The sequence below is a fragment of the Lemur catta genome, chromosome 1, assembly GCF_020740605.2.
Source record: "Lemur catta isolate mLemCat1 chromosome 1, mLemCat1.pri, whole genome shotgun sequence".
Lineage (NCBI taxonomy): Eukaryota > Metazoa > Chordata > Mammalia > Primates > Lemuridae > Lemur > Lemur catta.
This window is the reverse complement of record NC_059128.1, coordinates 159,779,354-159,801,028: the sequence shown is the minus strand read 5'-3', so window position 1 is coordinate 159,801,028 and position 21,675 is coordinate 159,779,354. Positions and strand designations below refer to the sequence as shown.

Genomic DNA, 21,675 nt, shown 5'->3' with positions numbered 1-21,675 from the left:
GGCAGTGTTTTGTTTTGTGTATTCAGCCACTAGGAAGCTGGAGAGGACGAGGGAGAATGTGTAGATGCAGTTTCCAGCCACTCAGAAGTGGTGCAAGAGAACTCAAGTGGCAGGATTTTTTTTTTTCCATTCTGGTTCTCCAACTCTTTCTAAGCACTGGTGAATCACCCCCTGCCTCAGTTATAGTATACTAACCCCCGCAATCTGTGGAAACTAGACTGCAAGAGCAGGGCTGGACAGGAATAGAGGACTCCTTCAGCATGATCTTTGGACTTCTGTACTCAGGTTGTTGTAGAAAATACATACTCTTGTGCCCCATGTTGCTTGTACCTGCCAGATCTCCAAGACATAAATAATCATTTAAATATTTTCAAACGAAGGAAATGTGTCAAAGCAATAGAAAATTGCAGTGTGGCACCATTGGCCTTGGAAATGTATTTTTAATGCTAAGCATCAAAAATGTAAGCTAAGCGGTTGGATTCTAGAGCGAGGGGCTGCGAGTGCAGTTGACGACTTGTCATGGAGCAATGACTGCAAGACATGAAGGAGACAGTTCTCTTTGTGATTGTTATTCTGCCTAGATCAGCATTGGTGGGGGAGGTATAATTTGAATATGCGTTCTAGGTATGCTATAGCCTTCCCTCCCCACCCCGTTGACATCTGCTGATGTAGAGAATAGAATTTGAGAGGAGATATTATATTCTTGATCAAAGATTAATGAAACCCAGTTTTATTTGAGAAATTAGATTTTTATTATTAAGATACTATTACTAAATTTCCTAATTTGTATCTCAGTAGAGATATTTTAATCCTTTAAAATAAGTGAGGTCCGAAACAACAACCACCACCAAAATGGTTTTCTGATAAATTTGACTGACAATTCCCTGTCAGTTTAACCCAAGTCTTAAACTTGAGATAGAGGATGTCATGGGTAATTCTGAGGGGCTTTAGCTGAACACTCAATATTTGCACATATATTTTAGCATCCTGATTGTCGAATTTTTCTTAAGAGAAGAAGCGCACGAGACTGCAGCATGACATGAAAATGTTGGTGTCCCCCATGGAGGAAGATTCTGAAGCACTTCAACTGCAGCTGGATATTGCCCCTAAGAGGGGTTATGAATTCTGGGCATGCTCATGTATTTCAGTGGCTGCCTTTTAGCTGGTCTAAACTCCTTTCCTTAAAGATAAAAGCAATTTTCATACTTATTTCTCTACTACACTTGCCACAGAAGTAACATTTTATGTTTTGGGCTGATAGCTGTCATTCTGTCTCTGAGTCAAGGAACAAGAGACACAGAGTGTCCCTCCTTTTCTAACACACACACACCTGTTATAGTGCTTAAAGAGAAATTTTAATTACTTTGTATAGTAACAATTTTTTTTCCATAGCAAATTCATTTTACTGCTTGCAGATATATTTGCTAATTATAGTGTGTTTTGTTCCTTCAGCCCATAGTTCTGGCATGCATATGCTGTTGAGCTAAAAAATCAGTGCTGCTTTCTTTTCTTCTGTATTACTAATGGTGGGGTGAAACTACCACCCACTTCTCCTTTTAAATCCCTTTTCATTGAATATGACAACATTTGGGGCTGCTGGGGATTTATACCTCCAGTTTTGGCAGCAGCATCACACGTACTGAAGCCTGAGGTCTTATTTGAGTCTTGGGCACCATTTCAGCGTGAGAGCTGGGACCAGCACCCAGCGAGGTCTCTGCGATTTTCAGATGTATTTTCAGAGCTTATATCCTTATCTTCCCATTCTTCATATATGCTACCTTTGCTTCCACTTGGGTTTAACTTGTGCCTTTCCCCCATCCACCTATTTACTTTTTTAAAAGTTCAGTATCTGTATTTCATTCTATTATGAAGGTGATAAATACACATGTTGAAGAAACTGGTTCAGAGAAAAACAAAGAAGAAAAAGACCACCCACAGCCTCACTACTCTGAACTACTTTTAGTGCTTTTAGTGCAGTAAGCCTAGGTGGGACTTAGATCTGTATTTCTAATGAGATCTCTGGGTGATTTCTATGAGCCCTCAAAACTTGAGATCAATTTGGTGTATAATGTGGCAGGAAGTCAGCATAGTAATTAATCACTGGTACCAATCCTGATCCTGCCATTTATTAGTTGTGGGAATTTGGATCAGTTATGTAACTTCTCTGTGCCTTAGTTTTTTTCATCTGTAAGATGGACATAGTAATGGATCCTATCTCATAGGGTAATTATGAAGATCAGATGAGTTAATATACTTCAACCACTTACAACATTGCCTATCATAGAGTAAGAGCTATACATGTGTGATAAATAAAAATAAAATATATGACTCATAGCATTGATATGAGGATTCAATAAGAAGTTCTTAGCGTGTATAGGCACAAAGCAAGCACTCAATAAATATTAGCAACTTTTGTGATGTAATGACAGTGACAGCCATATGGAAGGCTGAAATCTTGCTCTGAGACTCAGTGAGGAGGACTAATGCATTTCCACAAGGTAATGCTCTTTGTATCCTATGTTGTATCAAGCTATGCAGGATCAAAAGAGGATAACTTTGTGGAAATGCATTTTTGTATTCGAATATACCAGGGCTGCCCAACTAAATCGTCATTTGAATCATCAATCTCTATTATATTTCTGAGTTGAAGGTGAGACACTGATGTTAAGATGATTGCCATAGATGATTAGGGCTTTTGTCCCTTTAGTAATATATTAGTTTTTTTTTTATTGTACTATTGCTTTTATTCTTGTGTCTAGGTTTCTGTCCATGTTAGAAGAAGAAGTTTATAGTCAAAACTCTCCCATCTGGGATCAGGATTTCCTCTCAGCCTCTTCCAGAACCAGCCAGCTAGGAATCCAAACAGGTAAGTTTCTTTTTCCATAAATCAGAGAACAACCAGGAAGGCCAACCTGAAGTGTTAAGTTGTAGCTCACTCTGTATTTATTTATGTTTTTCGTCAGGAAATTAAAGACTGGAGCCAGCAAAAAAGCCAACACATTGGCAAATCTTGCATCTGCATCCCTATTAATGAGGAGAAAACAGATGTATATGAAAATCTTGTTAACTGTGTCTCTATTAATGAGGAGTGCAGGTGCAAACCGAATGTTAAAAAGAAAAAAAACCTAGAATTTGCTTAGCTGGCACACTGCATTTTAATGGGAGGTGTAAAATACCAGGCAGCTCAGCTCTGTAGTCAAATTCTGGCTGTCTTTACAGATTCTTATAGTCTCTGTCAATGGCTAGATGTGCCCAGGAATGAAGTCTGAGGCTGGTCTCTTAATCTTTGATGTCTGTACATCAGATTACTGCCGAGGATAATGGTGAGATAATAAGGGGAAGAGGGCAGTCCTGAGTCTTCAGGATGTGAAATACATCCCAGTGGGGCCAGGGCATTTTTGCCATTGGTTGACTCAGCTAGTGGCATCAGTTGGCATTTCGTGAGGAAGGAAGACAGATGTTTTCTGGAGTCACAGTGATCCTGCCTTTGACACTAGGAAGACTTGATGGAGAAGTCTGGCAGGAAATGCCAAAGCAGCAATTTATATTTGGCTGTGGGAAAAGAAGAATCCAGAATTTTGATGTGAAGAGTTTTTTGTAGAGCTTAGCTCAAGGTGTAACATGGGGGCTTGTGAATATTGCCTCCTGCAAAGGAAATTTTATTCTTGTTTTAAAAAGGAAAATCAAGGTATCATTTACATACAGTAAAATTCACCCTTTTTGTTGTACTGTGAGTTTTGACAGATACACTTGGGTACCCGTTGCTGCCATCAAAATATAGGACAATTGTGATGCTACAGACGAATTCCCTTGTACCCCTCTGTAGGTCATTCATTGCCCTACTCCAAGCCCTGGCAACCACTGATCTGTTTTTTGTTCCTATAGTTTTGCCTTTTTCAGAATGTCATATGAGTGGAATCATATAGTATATAACTTTTTGAGTCTGATGACTTTGGCTCAGCATAATGCATTTGAGGAGGTGATTTTTAAAGAATGTTTCATCTAGAGGCCAAGTTTAGTTGAAAATATAATGATATTTCTACAAACCAGAGTACTTAGGGAATGAGGTATTCTTATTTGTATCAAGTTCTTTTTGTTTGAACTCTTGTTGTCAGACGTGTTTGTGTCTTTTTTTTTTTTTTTTTTTTACCTTAGGTCTTAGTTTCATGTTTCTCTGGTTCAAAACCTGTAATGCTTCAAGGTCTCTCTGTGTATATTACCTGCTTCCTCTAGACCTGAGCAGTTAGCATTTATTGGACATACTGTCTGTAGTTACTGGACATATCCTCTGCCTTGCTCCCTCTGTAGCTAGCTTTCAAATGACATCTTTCCCACAAACTCTTTCCTACTTCCTCATGTGCCCTCTAGCAAGGACTGGATCTCTCTTCTTTCAAACTTTCATAGAGCCTTGACTATATCCTATCCTTGGTTCTTAAATATTGCCACACAATGATTCACCCATGAAGATTTGAAATGCACTATACACTGATTTCTAAATACCATCCCTAGAGAGTGTGAGATTATTGGCCTGGGGTGTGGTCTAGGCATTGGGACTTTTAAAAGCTATAAATGTAAGCATATGAAGGTGATTTTAATATGCAGCATCATTTGAGAACCGATATGTCACACAATATTTATCTCATGTTATCCTAGCCCCATTTTTCTGTGTATTTTTTCCCGAGTGCAATTCCTCGTGCCCGGTTTTGCCACAATAATAGTAATCATTGACACTTTTATTAAGTGCTTGGCTAAGAAGCTTGCTTTGTATCTTTAAGCCGTCTTATAAACCCTGGGAAGTTGAAGTTATCATCCCCTTTAAACACTTAAGGAAATAGAAGCTTGGAGAGGAGCAAGTTGCCCAAGATCAGAGCTCATAAATGATGGAGTTGGGTTTACACCCAGGTCCATCTAATTCGCAACTACTGCACTATATTAAGAGCCAGAGCTCTAACCACTGCATCACACTGTCAGTGTGCACGGCAAATAAGCAGCATTTGCTTGTGGGAGGAATGAGTGAAGAAAACAGCATCTTTTTTTAGGCAGGAGGACATTGAGCTATTCGGCAGGATCAACTTAGTTCTCTTCTGGAGGGTCTCTGGAGAGGTTTTCTCTCTGTGTGAAAACTCCCCTTGACCCTTGCCTGCTCAGAATCCTCCCAATCTGCTCAACTTCCAGCCACGTTGTTACCTGTCGTAGTACAAGATGGAGAAGCAGAGGCTGTCTCTCACCCTACGGAAATTCTGTGTTTATTTCTGTGGCTAAAGTTGTCACTCATTTAAACTGGATGGTACACTTTAGTATTACCTGAAGCCATCAGAAGTGGGCTGTTTTCTCTTGTTCTGTTGTAGTTGCAATGTGTTTTCTTTGGGGAAAGGAGAGTGTAATCTTCTACTTAATTGGCATGTCTGCACACTGATGTGACTGTGATAAATGACATTCATAATGATGGCTCTGAAGTTCTGCAGGATACTCACTCAGTTGTCTTCTGAATCACCAGAGCTTCCTCTTTGTTCAGAATCACTTCCGTGTGGTTTGAAATTCAGAAGCCCTGTATGTTGGAAGAAAAAACAAAGAGCCTGGCTCTTTGGTATATTCTGATTCTTTACATATCAGTTGCTATTCAGTTAGAAGAGCTGTGAGTTGGTGTCTCTCTGTGGCTTGGTTTACATGTTCCATCATCTTCTTTGCTTTTGGGAATGTCCTTTGCAGACAACTGTGGCTGCATTGAAATTTAGATGAATGTTCTCTGGGGACATGTGTCTGTCCTGCCGTGCTGTGTCCTGTACGTGACTAGTGTTCCTGAGAATGTCTGTATTCCTCATCCCCTCTCACCTCATCAGGTACAAATCAGCAACACAACTAGCAAAGCAGCATTCTACTTTGTACAATGGTCTTTTCTAAAAAAAAAAGACCAAAACTTTTTGTTTGGAAATATTCCCAAATGTACAGAAAAGTTACAAGAATAGGACAAACAAATCCTGTATAAACCAATTGTTAACATTTTGCCATACTTGTTTTTATCAGTACCCCTTTCCTACCCCCGTTTCTTTCTCTCTCTCTCTCTATATGTGTGTGTGTATATATATATGTATTTTTCCCCCTAAATTATATATTTTCCCCTAAATTAGTTGAAAGTTATAAACATCATGCCCCTTTGCTAATGTCAATTGGCTTCTCCCAAGAACAGGGACACTCTTTTACATAGAAACAGCATATTCTGAAGAATAGATTTGCTGAGGAAAAAAACAGCGTAGTTATTAGTCAGCAGATTTCACCTTGGTATAGTATTATTGTCTAATCCATAGGCTGTCTTCTGTTTTTGCCTCTTGTCTCAACAGTGTGGTTTATGGCGATTTTTCCATTGTATCAGGAGGCATATGACGTTGGCTTGTCCCATTATTGTTGGTATTACGTTTGATCACTTGTTTGAGGTCACGTTCACCAGCTTTCTCCACTGTAGTGTTACCACTTTTCCTTTTGTAATCAAGAAGTACTTTTGACCCTTGATATTGTGAAATAAAAAATGAGAAAAAAAGTACTTGTATAGAGAGATATTTTGAGACTGTGCAAATATCTTCCCTGAATCAGTTATCATATGGTGGCTGCCAAATGGTGATTTTTTTTTTTTAACTAACTTCCATAATCCCTTCCTTGTTGGTGTTCTATAAGGAAGAGCTTTGCTTTCTCTCCATTTATTTATTTACTATTTTATCAATATGAACTTAGATATCCTTCTGTTCAATGGGTTATAATCCATTACTGTTTTTATTATCTTGATGCCTCGTGCCTTTTATTTTAAAGATGACTTCTTTGTGGTGTTGGGTAGGAATGGGATGGTCTCGTGTACACTTGGTTCCTCGTTGCCTAAGAAAGGAGTCATCTGATACCTTCTTTCCCTTTTCTTGGGGCAGTTATCAATCCGCCTCCTGTGGCTGGGACAGTTTCATACAATTCAAACTCATCTTCCCTTGAGCAGCCAAATGGAGGGAGCAGCAGTCCTGCCTGCAAAGTCTCTTCTGGACTTGAGGCAAACCCAGGTAAGCTCTTGGGGTGGATAAGAGAAGGCTGTGACTGGCCCCAGGAGCTCAATTATCTGAGGAGTGCCAAAGGTAAACATAGACCAACTACAGATTGTACCTGTCCAGAATTTTAATGGCTAGATACTATTTTGTATTAGGCTTTGGGCTGTATTGTTAGTTATTGCTGTGCAACAAACCAACTCAAAAAGCAGTCTTTTTTTTTTTTTAGACAGAGTCTTGCTCTGTTGCCCGGGCTAGAGTGCCGTGGTATCAGCCTAGATCACAGCAACCTCAAACTCCTGGGCTGAAGCAATCCTCCTGCCTCAGCCTCCCAAGTAGCTGGGACTACAGGCATGTGCCACCATGCCCGGCTAATTTTTTCTGTTTTTCGTAGAGATGGGGTCTCACTCTTCCTAGGCTAATCTCAAACTCCTGAGCTCAAGTGATCCTCCCGCCTCGGCCTCTCAGAGTGTTAGGATTACAGGTGGGAGCCACCACACCTGGCCAAAAAGCAGTCTTAAAACTACAATAACTTATCCTCAAAGCTCATTCATTTAGCATGTTACCTGGTAGTTGACTCATCTCAACTCATCTCATTCAGTCTCAGCTGGGCTTGCTCGTGAGTCTACCCATTGACTGGTGCTTCACTTCTGGGCTTGACTTGGGTAGAGCACTTAAGCTGAAGCAACTCTGCTTTGCATATTCCTCATCATCGTCCTAGGACCCCTGGGCTACCCAGAACATGTCCTTATTGTGGTGATGGCAGAAGCACCAGAGAGCAAGCAGAAATACACAGTCTCTTGCATCCTAGGCTCAGAACTGGCAAACTATACTTCTGCCTCATTCTGTCTTCCAAAACAAATCACATGGTTGAACTCAGAGTCAAGGGGTGGAGAAGTGGAGAAATATAGTATATTGCTATTGCAGGAATAACTGCAAAGTCACATGGCAAAGAATGTAGATACCAGAATCTTACCATTAATGTAATGTAAACATTTACATCTCTTAATCTAGAAGCGTTTCACAGTTATAGAATGTTTTGAAGATTGCATTTCAGCCTACAGACTTGACATTAAACACATCTTGAATATGACCAAAGTTTGAAATAAAAGAAGTGGTATAAAAGAGGGAAAGAAAAAGACCTTATATGAAGTACCAAATATTTAACATGTGCCACCATTCTCCCTTCCACTTTCAAGGGCGACATCACTGATCAGCGCAGAAACTCTTTGCCAGTGAGCTTGGGTGCAGCTTCAGATGCTTTCTTATTAATATTATAACACCATTAGCAGTGTTTCAGGTTTAGGGGATATATGGTTCAAACCTCGGCTATGAAATAAGGAGTTGGCAGCATTACTCATGAGGAATCAGGGAATTTGAAAACTTATTGGTCAAATGTCTGAATATATTCTCACTTATCTCCAACAACAACAACAACAACAACAACAAGTTAGAAAAATGAGAACTCAACAAAGGTCATTTCATAAGTAATATGTAATATTTATGGAACCATCTTTTACAGATAAGGTACTTTATATTATTCTTCTCTTTTTAAACTAAAGATAATGAGAATGCTATATGGAAATGTGCTCAGTGGGATTCACACTTGAGGAATAAATTAGATCTGGACATCTAAAAATCTAAAAAAATTTAATTGTAGAATAAACACATTATGTCAGAAAAAAACCTGGAAAAACAAAACATTAAAGGAGAAAGGAGAAGAAGCCACCATACAATCTCATGAGGAAAGTGGGAGAAAGTTCTCTCTGCCTTTGCACGGCCTTTCCCAGCACTGACATGATGAGATGGCATCTACTTCATGGGCCAGTGGCCCCGCTTGCCTTGTGAGGCATAATTTTAAGGCAAAGAAGCATGATGAGAGATAAAGTAGGCCATTTTATAGTGAAAAATTAAATTCAACATTTTAATTTTTTATCAAAATAAAACAATTCATATTATACTTAAATGTGTTATATATAGAGATACATATACGTAATGTACATACATACATACACATACCTACGTGTATGTGTATATATGTATATGTGTGTGTATACATGTGTATATATATATATGAGGATTAACATAACTACAAGGAGAAATAAATCAGCCAAGAGTTGAAGGTTTAAACAAACTCCTCTAAGTAATTCATAGATCAATCAGACAAAAATACCAGTAAGTATGTAGAAGCCCATAAAAAATGATCAATAAACTTGAGCTAATGGATGTGTAGAGATCAAAATTGGAAAATATACATTCTTTCCAAGAAGACACTGTACATTTACAAAAAATTGATCTTATTTTAGGCCATAAAGCAAGTTTCAAAAAATTTTGATGTTTTAGTATTAATATCATATAGACCATGTTCTCTGACCTCAAAGGGACTATATTAGAGATTACTAACCAACAATAACTAGAATCATTCCCTTGCATTTGCAAATGAAGAGAAATGTACCTTAATAATTCACGTATCAAGTTAAAAAATTATCATAGAAAATACTTTCTATGCATCTGGGGTTGGCAGTTATTGTGACCTCCTACCTTCTCTTTCCCACCTTCCACTTGCCACCTCTTCCCCTGGTAAAGGGAGAGTTGATCCCCATACCCATCAATGCTATTAGACAATTAGTTGGATTAGTTGGTATGTATTATCTGTTTTATATTTAAAACCACCCACTGTTTGCTTTTTATTTCGATCCTCACAGGAGAAAAGAGGAAAATGAATGATTCTCACGTTTTAGAGGAGCCCAAGAAACCCCGAGTTATGGGGGATATTCCGATGGAATTAATCAATGAGGTCATGTCCACCATCACGGACCCTGCGGCGATGCTCGGACCAGAGGTTAGCAGGGTAAACCTGGGCAGCCAGTTGGTAGGTCCTGTCTGCTCTCCAGGCCACTCCAGCTTTCAGAAATGGGGATGGTAGTACTGAGAGCATGATATGCTTTCCTGGTTTGCATTTAACCTGGTGGTCAGTGTGGGGAGGGTAGGAACAACTGATCAAGAAGTGATTCCCCTTGATGAGTATCACATCACAGGACCACATACTAATAATCTTACAAAATTGAAGGCATCCTCCCACCTTTTTTGTTTTTGTTTTTGAGATGGGGTCTATGTTGCCCAGGTTGATCTTGAACTCCTGGGCTCAAGCAGTCTTCTCATCTCAGCCTCCCAAGTAGCTGGAATTACATACCACTGCACCTGGCTTCCCTCAGCTTTTTATCTTGAAAAATTTCAAACCCTTATAAATGCTGCAAAAATTCTGTGACGAAAATCTATAGACTCTTGACTTAGGTTCACCGGTTAACATTAATGCCGCATTTGCTTTCCGTATTTCTCTCCTTCTTGTCTCTCCCTCCCCCCCACCTCTCTCTCTGTCTCTCTCTCTCTCTCTCTTTCTCTTTCCTGTGAATCATTTGGAACCTTTTCAAATTTAAAAACCACATGTCATAACGTTTCACTCCTAACTGTTTTTGCATGTATTATATCTCATAAGAATAAGGCTATTCTAGGGCCAGGCGCGGTGGCTCATGCCTTTAATCCTAGCACTCTGGGAGGCCCAGGCGGGAGGATTGCTTGAGCTCAGGAGTTCGAGACCAGCCTGAGCAAAAGCAAGACCCCATCTCTACTAAAAATAGAAAAAAATTAGCCAAATAACCAAAAATAGAAAAAATTAGCTGAGCATGGTGGCATATGCCTGTAGTCCCAGCTACCCGGGAGGCTGAGGCAGGAGGATGGCTTGATCCCAGGAGTCTGAGGTTGCTGTGAACTAGGCTGATGCCACAGCACTCTAGCCCAGGCAAGAGAATGAGACTCTGTCTCAAAAAAAAAAAAAAAAAAAAAAAAAAAAAATCTTGTCATAAAATGAATTGTTCTTTCCATCTCTTTCTAGATATCCAGTCTGTTGGGACTTCAGACTAGGTTTTTAGGGATGTAGTAACTTCACAGATTAAAATGAGTTTAGTTTTCTCAGGAGTACAATGAGGCTGCAACCATACATTTCAAAATTTGTTGGGTGGATTTAGTATTATGCCGGCCCTGACTTGTGTTGGCATGTACAGGAAAATTGTTAAATTTTCGGGAATTTTGTGAGCTGGTTGTTAAATATGTTGGTAGCTTGAAATTGACCACAGTGGTGCCTGGTCTCCTGGACAGCCAACTGCAGACTAATGAAATGAGCAACTGCTGTCAGTTAGGGCTTTTCTTCCCTGGAAGCTGTTCGTTGAGCATTTACCTGCATACCACTGGGTGGATTCAGTAGGATGGGGAGCCCAAAGTGCTGGCCCAAGGTTGTGCTGCCAGCTGTGGTTGTATGTGGATCAACAGATATTCCTCTGGAAAGAAAACTGTCCTCCAAAAGAGGTGTTAAGAATGTCAATGTGACTGCCACTGTGGGGTCTGTAATGAGAACTTAGATCTGTCATTCCCAAGGGTCTTCAAAGCTCGGCTAGATGGGATTCCTCTAAACCAGGGGTTGGCAGTCTGTAGCCCACAGGCCAAATCTGGTCTGCTCTGTTTTGTTTTTAAATAAAGTTTTATTGGAACACTGCCTAACCCATTTTTTAGCATACTGTTTATAGCTGCTTTTGCACTTTAATAGCAGTGGAGTAGTTGTGATAGAGACCTTATGGCTCACAGTGTCTAAAATATTTTCTATCTGGCCCCTTACAGAAAAGTTTGCTGACCCCCAATCCATACCAGATATCATCCATGTATACATAAAATACTTTGATTTCTCAAAATGCTTTACCTGCCTATTCTATTTTGTCTTCATAACTTGTGTGTGTGTGTTTAGGACCCTGAAAATCCACAAATGCGTATCTTACTAGAACAAAGAAGAGAAGCTGTGATGTGTCCCATCCCCGCTGTTTTAAGAGAATAACCTTGTGTAATTTTTTCCTGTCTTCTGCATCCCAGACCAGTTTGCTGTCAGCACATTCGGCCAGGGATGAGGCGGCAAGGCTGGAGGAGCGCAGGGGTGTAATTGAATTTCACGTGGTTGGCAATTCCTTGAACCAGAAACCAAACAAGAAGATCTTGATGTGGCTGGTCGGCCTACAGAACGTATTCTCCCATCAGCTGCCCCGAATGCCAAAAGAGTACATCACACGGCTTGTCTTTGACCCGTAAGTGGTGCTTTGCTCTTCCTTCTTATTTCGTTTTGAAATGAAAGAGGAACTACTTAGTGAAAGTCAGCTGCAGTCACCCACTGAATCCTGCTGCCTCCTGTCACTCTGTGGATACAGAGCTACATCACGCTAATTTTCAGGTCTAAAAGCACTAGATTAATTTTTCAACAATTTATAAATTTTCTTGTTAATTATAATGAAGCTTTATATTTTAAGTTGCTGGTAACTATCCCGTGCTTCATTCATTATAGTGATGAAAGAATATAAACTCTAAGAAGGTATTCCACTTTTTAAATGGTGAAAACATTCTTGCTTTTGGTATTTTAACTAGGTACTACTGTTGCCCAGATCTGTAAGCACTGGGAAAATTAGTGGGGTATAAGACAGTTTAACTTTGAAAATCCATCGCTTTAACAGTAACAACAACAACAAGAAAAGCACAGAAAGAAAGAAAAAAAAAACTAAACTTCTCTAATTGACCGTACTTTCATATATATAGCCCAACAGCCTGTGTGGACTGTAATCCATGCCTGTCACAATTTGAAGTGCCACTTGAGAAAAAGAGAAGGTCTGATAGGATTCCATAATGCAGGATTTGGCAAATTGTACCTGTGGATTTTGTATTCTTTCCTATAATGTTTCTGCAATATTTTGGAGTAAAACTAAACTCTTCAGAGACATATGCCATGTTTGACCATGACTTTGTGCTCTCTGCCTGGTCCCTACTGTGGGACCCTGGGCATTGGGTGAACTAGTTTCAGAGCACCTCCACACATACTCCATTCTCTATTTATAAACCTCAGACACTTATTAGGGGACTAGTGCTTTGTTCTGCTGGGAGCTCTAATGAAGTTTTGTGCAGGCAAGTTTGCTCTAAAATGTCCAGGTAAAAGGATGGTCTAGTGAGATAATGACTAGATGAAAGAAGTTTTCATAGAAACTCAAGACATAGCCCCTTTCTTGGTTGGTTCATAAGGAACACCCCCAAAAGTATATTTATATAACCAAGATAGGTAACACTTTGACATAATCTTATTCTTTCAGGAAACACAAAACCCTTGCTTTAATTAAAGACGGCCGTGTTATTGGTGGTATCTGTTTCCGTATGTTCCCATCCCAAGGATTCACAGAGATTGTTTTTTGTGCTGTAACTTCAAATGAGCAAGTCAAGGTAAGGGTAACCCAAGGTCTTAGAAGAAAAGCAGAATGTGGGGCTTCTCACTAAAGCTGTAGAGCTTGTCAAGATCTCTCTATGCCATTTCCAGAGAAGGTCTGAAGTAGAGTTCAGAACTTTCTGACTTAAGTCCTCTCACTGTGAGTGTATGCGTATGTGTGTGAGGAGGGTAAATGTTTCCATGTACAAATAGGTTTGTACCAAGGCTTTGTTGGATGGGGCAAGGTACAGGATCATGGATAATACTTCACAGCTCAATATGCAGCTCAAGTATAGTTTATAGCAAATGAAGGGTTGTTTGAAAATAAATCTCAGTGTTCGTTGTTAATTTACACACACACACACACACACACACACACACACACACACACACACACACACACACACACACACACAACTGGTGACACTGAACCACCAGAAAGGATATGGCTGATGTGGATTAGGAAGATGATCTGGGCAGCTTACACTTTAGAAAGATTTCTTATGACTCTCCCTAAAGGGGAACAAGGACTAAAGAAATTCTATAAGGGAAGCTGTGGAAAAATTTGAATAAAGTTATGAATAAATTTCAGAAGTATTCATGTAGGGTTTGGAATGTGTTGGAGTTTTCCTTTTTTTCCCTTTTTTTTTTTCTCTCATGTGGCTAATTTACCTTCCCAGTTGTCCTTGGCATAGGTCCTTTCCTCCCCAGGAACTGTGTGTTTTGTTTTGTTTTGTTTTGTTTTTGGCGGGAGTCAGGGGGCGCGTGGGTATTGCAGTTGGGATCTCAGTCTGGCTTGAATAAACTGGACACCCAGTTAGCAGAAAGAGATCTCATCTAGACTTTGTCATGTTCTACTCTGCTGCTCTTAGGAAAAGGGAACCAAAAAATGTGTCCATAGAATATTATTCATTTAGTATTTTGGTGGGTGGTGGAAAGATAAGCAGCTTGGGATTCGATGGCTACTGAGAAAAATTATTGGAAGGTCTAAGGCAATGTTGTCCAAGAGAAATATAAAGCAACCTACAAATTTGAGCCATATATGTGCTTTTAAGTTTTCTAGTTGTTACATTTAAAAAAGCAAGTGGATTAATTTTTAAAATATATTTTATTTTACCCAGTAAATCCAAAATATTGTAATTGCACCAGGTATTCAGTATCAAAAAGAAATATTAAGAGCCTTTACATTCTTTGTTTTGTACTAAGTCTTTGAAGTCAAGTATGTATTTTATACTTATGGCACATCTTAATTTGGACTAGCCACATTTTAAGTGCTCAATACGCACATGTGGCCAGTGGCTCCTCTATTGGACAGTGCAGGATATAGTTGACTCTTTCATATTCAAAGAAGCAGGGCCATTAACAAAGACCAAAAATAAGTCACTGGAAGTAATCATTCTCTGCTCCAGGTCTACACCAGTGCTGTTGATACCTTTGTTTTCATTAATGGCTTTTTACTCTCTGGACATAGTGCTAATTGTAGCTGCTATGATATATTTCTTCTCAGAAAGCTCAGGGAGAGCTTTTTGTCTTTTACTCCTAGCACTAAGCATCAAGGGCCAAATGAAATTCAGCAGTCATCCTTTCATTATTCTGACTGGCTAAGGTGAAGACACAAATTTACCTGAAATTGATCTCTGGCTCATTTTCAAGGAATTCTGACAATATGTCATTAGATGGTGCTATTGCTATGTTTATCATTTTTCTCCTCAGCCAAAATGAGAAATGCCCAAATGTCCAGGTGTTTCCAAATGTTCAAAGTTTAGGAACTTACTTAAAGGAAAGTTTTGTTTGGTTTTTCATAGGGAGAAGACCTGAAAAATATGTCCTTGGCTTGTAATTTTAGAAAAAGACTGCATAATTTTTGCTTTCAAAGATAGCTACACTTGTTTGGAAAGGTGGATTAAGGTTGACTTGGACACTTTTAGGGATACCAGAGGGAAACTGAAGGTATTTAATATGAATTGGATACTTTGTTTTATTGCCCAGAAGGGCAATTTATTTTTTTCCCCCAAGACATACAGTTTTCTAAAGACTTGAAGAAAGGTGGCCAAACATTACAAACTCAGTAGGAAGAACTAGAAAAAAAATCACTTCTTGTGACTTGAAATTGTAGTTTTAGAAAATGAAGGTTAGACTTTCAAAACTGAATAGAGTGGATGAGTTTGATGGAAGTATACACGCACACACGCAAACACACAATAATGTTAAGAACCTGCTATTTAGTAGAAATAGGAATGGGAGAAACCATTCTTCCATTAATTTCCTGGCCTTTTCATTGTTCTGTGTCATTAGTTAGTGATTAATAAACAACTCCTTACATGGTACTGCCCTAGATGTTTACATTTTCACAGGCATGTAGTCTGAGATAAAGATTACCGGGCTTTGCCAACTCATCGACACTAAATAACGTGGAACACTGCTCCAACATGGAGTAAAACTGAATGGCTCCCAGTGGCAGTAGCACATATTTGTGAAAACAGCAAATTCATAAGTACAGATTTTAAATGTTTATTTACTATATTAAAAAATTTGGGCCAAGTGCAGTGGCTCATGCCTGTAGTCCTAACACTCTGGGAGGCCAAGGTAGGGGGATTGCTTGAGGTCAGGTGTTCAAGACCACTAGCCTGAGCAAAAGTGAGACCCCATCTCTACAAAAAATAGAAAAATTAGCTGGGCATGGTGGCACGCGCCTGTAGTCCTAGCTACTCAGGCGGCTGAGGCAGGAGGATCGCTTGAGGCCAAGATTTTGTGGTTGCAGTGAGCTATAATGACACCACTGCACTCTAGCTGGGGCAACAGAGTGAGACACTGCGTCAAAAACATTTTTTTTTTTTTTTTTTGGCTAAATGGAACTTTAAATTTTGTATCGAGTTATTTTGGAATATCAAGTTTATATACAAATTCCTGTGAATTCTTTAAATAAGCTTTATATGTGAATATATTTTGCTCAAAACATATACAAGATAGCATTTGAGACTTTACTTGAAGCTCCTCACCTGATTTTAAAATATATTGTCATCTAAAAACTATTTAGGTTGGATATTATATACAACTTTAAGATTATGTAGCTAATATTTGTTTACCATAGTAAGTATTTAAATAAATACTGAAGTTACCCGATAGATTTGGAAAAGAATCCTTTTTTAGTGGCAGTTAAAAATAAAGACATGCAAACAAGGGAAATAGTTCTAGGATTAAAATCTAAACATTTGCTTATATCAATAATAGAGTTATGTTGTCAATGCCTCTTAACCAAGGAAGTACTTAAGGTACCACTACTGCTGATCAAATACTAGATACAAAGGAGGTTCAACTTAAAAGACACAGCACCTACTTCACATGCAACTTGGAATCTGGAAAATTTCTTTGGAGAGATGACAAAGTAGTGACCACTAATGAAAAACACCTTATTCAGGTTTGGAAAAGCTATTTAGTGAAGAACCATCATATTGTTCTTCTTGAGTAAAATGAATTAGATTGTGGGTGAAGGGGAGAAAATTTATAGTTCTGTTAATTCCTTACAGTGATAGTGCAGACAACAAAATGCTAGCTCTCTTGCATCCTGTGTTAAAGTGAATTTCATCAAAAGACACATTTCTTACCAATTTCTAATCTAGATCTGACTTCTCCTATGCACATGCAGTTCTTTCCAACTATCCAACCCTTCCCTTTCCTTCAGTTTTTAAAAAGTTTTGTTTAAAAATAAAGATGCCTGTAGTCCCAGCTACTTGGGAGGCTAAGGCAGGAGGATTGCTTGAGCTCAGGAGTTTGAGACTGGCCTGAGTAACATAGAGAGGCCCCGTCTCTTAAGAAAATAATTTTTAATTACATAAGAGATACACAGATACATTTTCAGATAAAGCAAAAATCCCATTCTGTCTTATCCCTGCCATCTCACTATTTTTGTCAGCCTGGTATTCATCCTTCCAGGTGCTTGTCTGTTGAATTACATACATTGGATTTGTCTTAAACATGTAAAGGTCCTAGCAAAGAAAGAGGGAAAAAAAAAGAAAGAAAAAGAATTACATACTTTGAAATATACCTGTACTGAAGAGGTGACTGTGTTTTGTTACTGTTTCCCGTTGTTTTAATAAATGGAATTCATATTGTATGCATTGCCCTACTTTTTAAAACAAAAGTCTTAGAGATTGTTCAACTTTAGTGCATATATGTGGTTATTTAAACTTATGTTTAGATTAATTAAATAAAACTTAAAATTTAGTCCCTTAGTTAATCAGGTACACAATACCCACATGTGACTGATCGTTACCATATTGGATAGCATAGATAAACAACATTTGTAACATTGCAGGAATTTCTATTAATGTTGATATACAGCTACTTTACTCTTTTTTTTACAGTATTTCATAATGTGTTTACACCATAATTTATGTAATCATTTCCCTATTGAAGACATATATGCTTATTTCTAGTACTTTTCTATTACCAACAGTACTCTGTTTAGAAACATTTTTCTGGACACTGAGAAGCAGAATTGCTGTATGAATGAATATGACCAGTCTAAGTTTAAAAATTTATTTCCAGATTGCCCTCTCAATTGGTCTACCAATTTATATTTTCATCAATGGTGTTGCAGAGTATCATTTCTCCCTACCATTGTTGACACTGGGTACCATCAACTATAAAGATATTTGCATGCAGCTGAATGAAATATTTCATTGTATGGTAGAATGCTCCGATTACTATTGAGGTCAAACATTTTTTATATTTATTGGTAATATTTATTCTTGTTTCTGTTGTTTGGCAATTTTTCTTTTAGGCTTTCTCTCTTTTTTATATTAATCACATAGAAGATATTTTATGTATTCTTTACACCTTGGGGAGTGTATTGAGAAAATAAAGGCATTTATGCTTGATATTAAGTTTTTGTGATTTGTGTTGTAACTACACTCTCCCAACTTATTATCTGTCTTTCATTTATGGTATCTTAAATTACTTATGGTATTTTTTTTTCAATTTCCTTATCTGCCTAACTTATGATATCTTAAAGAATTTTTAAATTTGAAGTTGTCTACTTAATAATCAGTCTTTTACTTCATGCCTTTTCATTATATCTTTTCTTTAAGAAGTCTTTTTGTATTCTTGTATTATACACTCACTTTTTCTGTGTTTTTAGAATACTTTTGTAAAGGTTTATTCTACCTTGCATTTTGATTTCCAGTCCAACTCTTTCCCTTGTTTTACATTTGGCAAACTCTTTTAAGGCCTAGCTTAAACATTTTTTTTTTCCTTCTGTCTCCTCTTCCTTTACCCCCTTAATTATTCTATGGCCCTTTTCACTATTAACAATACAAATCCATCACTGTATACCAATGCTGAGCGGTAGAGATATAATGTAAGCCTTAAATGCAAGTCACATGTATAATTTAAAAATTTCAGTAGCTATATTTAAACAAGTAAAAAGAAACAGGTAAAATTAATTTTGATATTAATTTAATCTGTCTGAAATATTGTCATATCAACATATAATAAGTATAAAATGTTAATAATGAGAAATTTTTTTCCTGGTGTGTATTTTATACTTACAGCACACCTCTATTTGGACTAGTCACATTTCAATTGCTCAATAGCCATGGAGGCAAGTGGCTACCATATTGAACAGTACAGCTCTATGTAGTGATTGTTTATATGTTTATCTTCCCCATTTTCCTATCATTTCCTCAAGGGGAGAGAGACTTCATTTGTCTTTTTATCCAAGTTTTATTCAAACTCATGGTATTTTAGTATTGTGGTATGTTTGGGAGAAGCCAAGATGTCCTTGGGTAACATCAATGGAAGAACAGTTTCCAGAAGAGGGAGATGATGATACTGGTGTTCTATTTACTGGACAGACCATCTTCTAATTATTATGCTTTAGAGCAGCATCGTTATATTGGAGAAAGTCATGAAAAAAGGGATTAGATGGTTAAGGGGTCTTCGGATCATGCCATATGAGAAATGACTGTAGCCTTGATGAGGCTTGGCTTGGGACTTGGGAGATAGGGTGGGCATGAATGAGAGAGTATAATTTTCAAGGGCTCGAAGAGCTGTTAATAGCAGGAATGGTCTTTCTAACTCTAGAAGTCGAACTGAAGTTCAGTGAGAAATAACAAGGGTCTAGATCTTGGGTGAACATTAGGAAGAACTTCTCAACCATATAATGCCTAAAAATGAATTGGACCAAGTGATCACCCTACACTGGAGGTTTTCTAGCAAATTACCTTTTCATAATAGTTGGTAAAATACTTCTAGCTTCACATGGGATAGGGAGTTAGACTAAATGACTTCCAAAGATCCTTCTGCTTTTGAAGTACTATGATTCCATGAGATCAGACCCACGAACACATCTGAGTTCTTTAGAAAAATGTGTTACCAAATTCTAGAAATACATATGTGAAGATATTTGTATCTGGATGCTTGGATTTACTTTCATCTCTTTCTAAGGAGTTCTGAAACAATCACTTTAAATTTCTAGATTTTCTCTAAGCTTTGTATGTCACTGGAAAAACTGGTCCTTGCATATATAAATTTTTTCATATTTCAATCAGTAGTTTATTCAACATTATTCACTATCTTTAGTTACTTCCTAATGTTTCCAACTAACTCAGAGATTCAGAGCTTCTCAGACCTTGCTTGGAAAGGCCCGATAAGACCAAGTTGAAAAGCCTATGTATGTGATGATACAATTCTTTAGAAGCATTGCTGATTTGTGGTATACAGCAAACAGTTGGATTAGTAAATATTCTAGTGAAGATTAGCACTTTTCATTTACATAGCTGTTTTCACCTCAGGTTCTCAAATATTTTAAAGATAAACAGAAATTCATAATCAATATTTACTAGAAAAACTTCTATATTAATATTCAGCAAATGATCTTTAGGATTGAACTAGTAGCTTGTAGCCCTGGTAGGCTATTTTCAAAGAACCAGAAACTTGCATTTTCAAATGATGAATTATCTCAAATCAAGGATTTTGAACTTTTTGGTTTTATAGCTAAATTTCAAAGTTTAGAAAGGCAAGAAAGGGTATTAATGTTATATTTCCATTAGGAAAGGAAAGGCCCTGGTTGGTAAAAATATGTCAAAATATAAACTCCTAAATTTGCCAACATTTCCTGGTGAATTTGTAGAGATTTCTTTTCTCCAGAATCTAATATATTTGTCTTTATACCAACTTCCACACAGGGCTATGGAACACACCTGATGAATCATTTGAAAGAATATCACATAAAACACGACATCTTGAACTTCCTCACATATGCAGATGAATATGCAATTGGATACTTCAAGAAACAGGTTGGTTTCTCACTGTGCAACACTGTTTTGTCATTCTTTTTCTTCATATGCACTCAGGTAGCCTTCATCCAAATAGTTTTTTTCCCCCTAGTGTTTCCTGCTTACCAAAAGGACAAACATTTATTTTGTAAGCCTTTCACCAGAAATCAATTTCAGACTGAATTAGAGAGTATAACTGACACATAGTAAGTACTAAATAACTATTTGTTGAGTGCATAAATGAATGTCATCTATAACTGAAGTATAATATTGCATTCTGACATTCTAAAATATAGTATCCCCAGACTAAGGAGAAATTCTCAGTCCTGGGTGGGTAGGGTTCTCCATGAATGAGCAAAACAGATTAGGTCTCTGAAAGGCCTCCATGAGGACAACAGAGAGGAAGTCCTGAAGTTTACAAAGGACTGCAAACAATGCTGGCTCTGCAGCATGGACAAGGCTAGGAGCTGGGCTGCCATCTTCATACCTTCTTCCCAAAAGTTTTCAGCTCAGGTTTTTTTTTTTTTTCTGCCACAAGAGCAGACAGGAAAGATCTCAACTTCAGCTTTTTGAGGATTATTCTTTGGCTGCATATTATTCTTAGCAGTGGTTTATAATTCCTAAACATTTTTCATTTACTCTTCTGACTATGAAAGTAGCATATAGTCATTGTAGAAATTTTGGAAAATGTAATAAAGCATAAAGAAGAAAAGTGGCCTGTAATTCTACCACCTAGAGAAATTTACAGCTAATGCTTTGATATATACCTTTTTAATAGTTTTTCTGTGTATATGTACACATAAATATAAAAATTGGCTCATACTGTGTATGTAATTTATTTACTTGTCTTTTTCATTTAGTATTCTGATAATTTTTTCACGTAACTTTGATGGTTTGCTAGGATTTTGTTGTATAAGTAGAAAGTAATTTAATTAACTAATGCTACATTTTTGGATATTTAAGTGTTTCTTGTAGGTAAGTATACATGTGTGCATGTGCATGCTTATGTATTTGTGTGGGTGTGCATTTTGCTCTCATTGATGGGAATTTGCTTAGAATAAATCTCCAGAAGTAGAGTTGCTTCCAGACATTTTTA

The 21,675-nt window shown here is 37.7% G+C and overlaps 1 protein-coding gene across 2 annotated transcripts in view; it reads left to right on the top strand.

Moving 5' to 3' along the window:
* The window catches only part of KAT2B (lysine acetyltransferase 2B), a 95,670-nt gene that overhangs the window by 59,578 nt on the left and 14,417 nt on the right, over positions 1-21,675 (top strand). For both annotated transcript variants that reach the window (XM_045538085.1, XM_045538092.1), the window contains exons 7-12: positions 2,760-2,866; positions 6,912-7,037; positions 9,725-9,861; positions 11,937-12,145; positions 13,193-13,319; positions 20,490-20,600. In XM_045538085.1, coding sequence (XP_045394041.1) covers positions 2,760-2,866; positions 6,912-7,037; positions 9,725-9,861; positions 11,937-12,145; positions 13,193-13,319; positions 20,490-20,600 — 817 coding nt within the window. The remainder of the gene's footprint in view (positions 1-2,759; positions 2,867-6,911; positions 7,038-9,724; positions 9,862-11,936; positions 12,146-13,192; positions 13,320-20,489; positions 20,601-21,675) is intronic.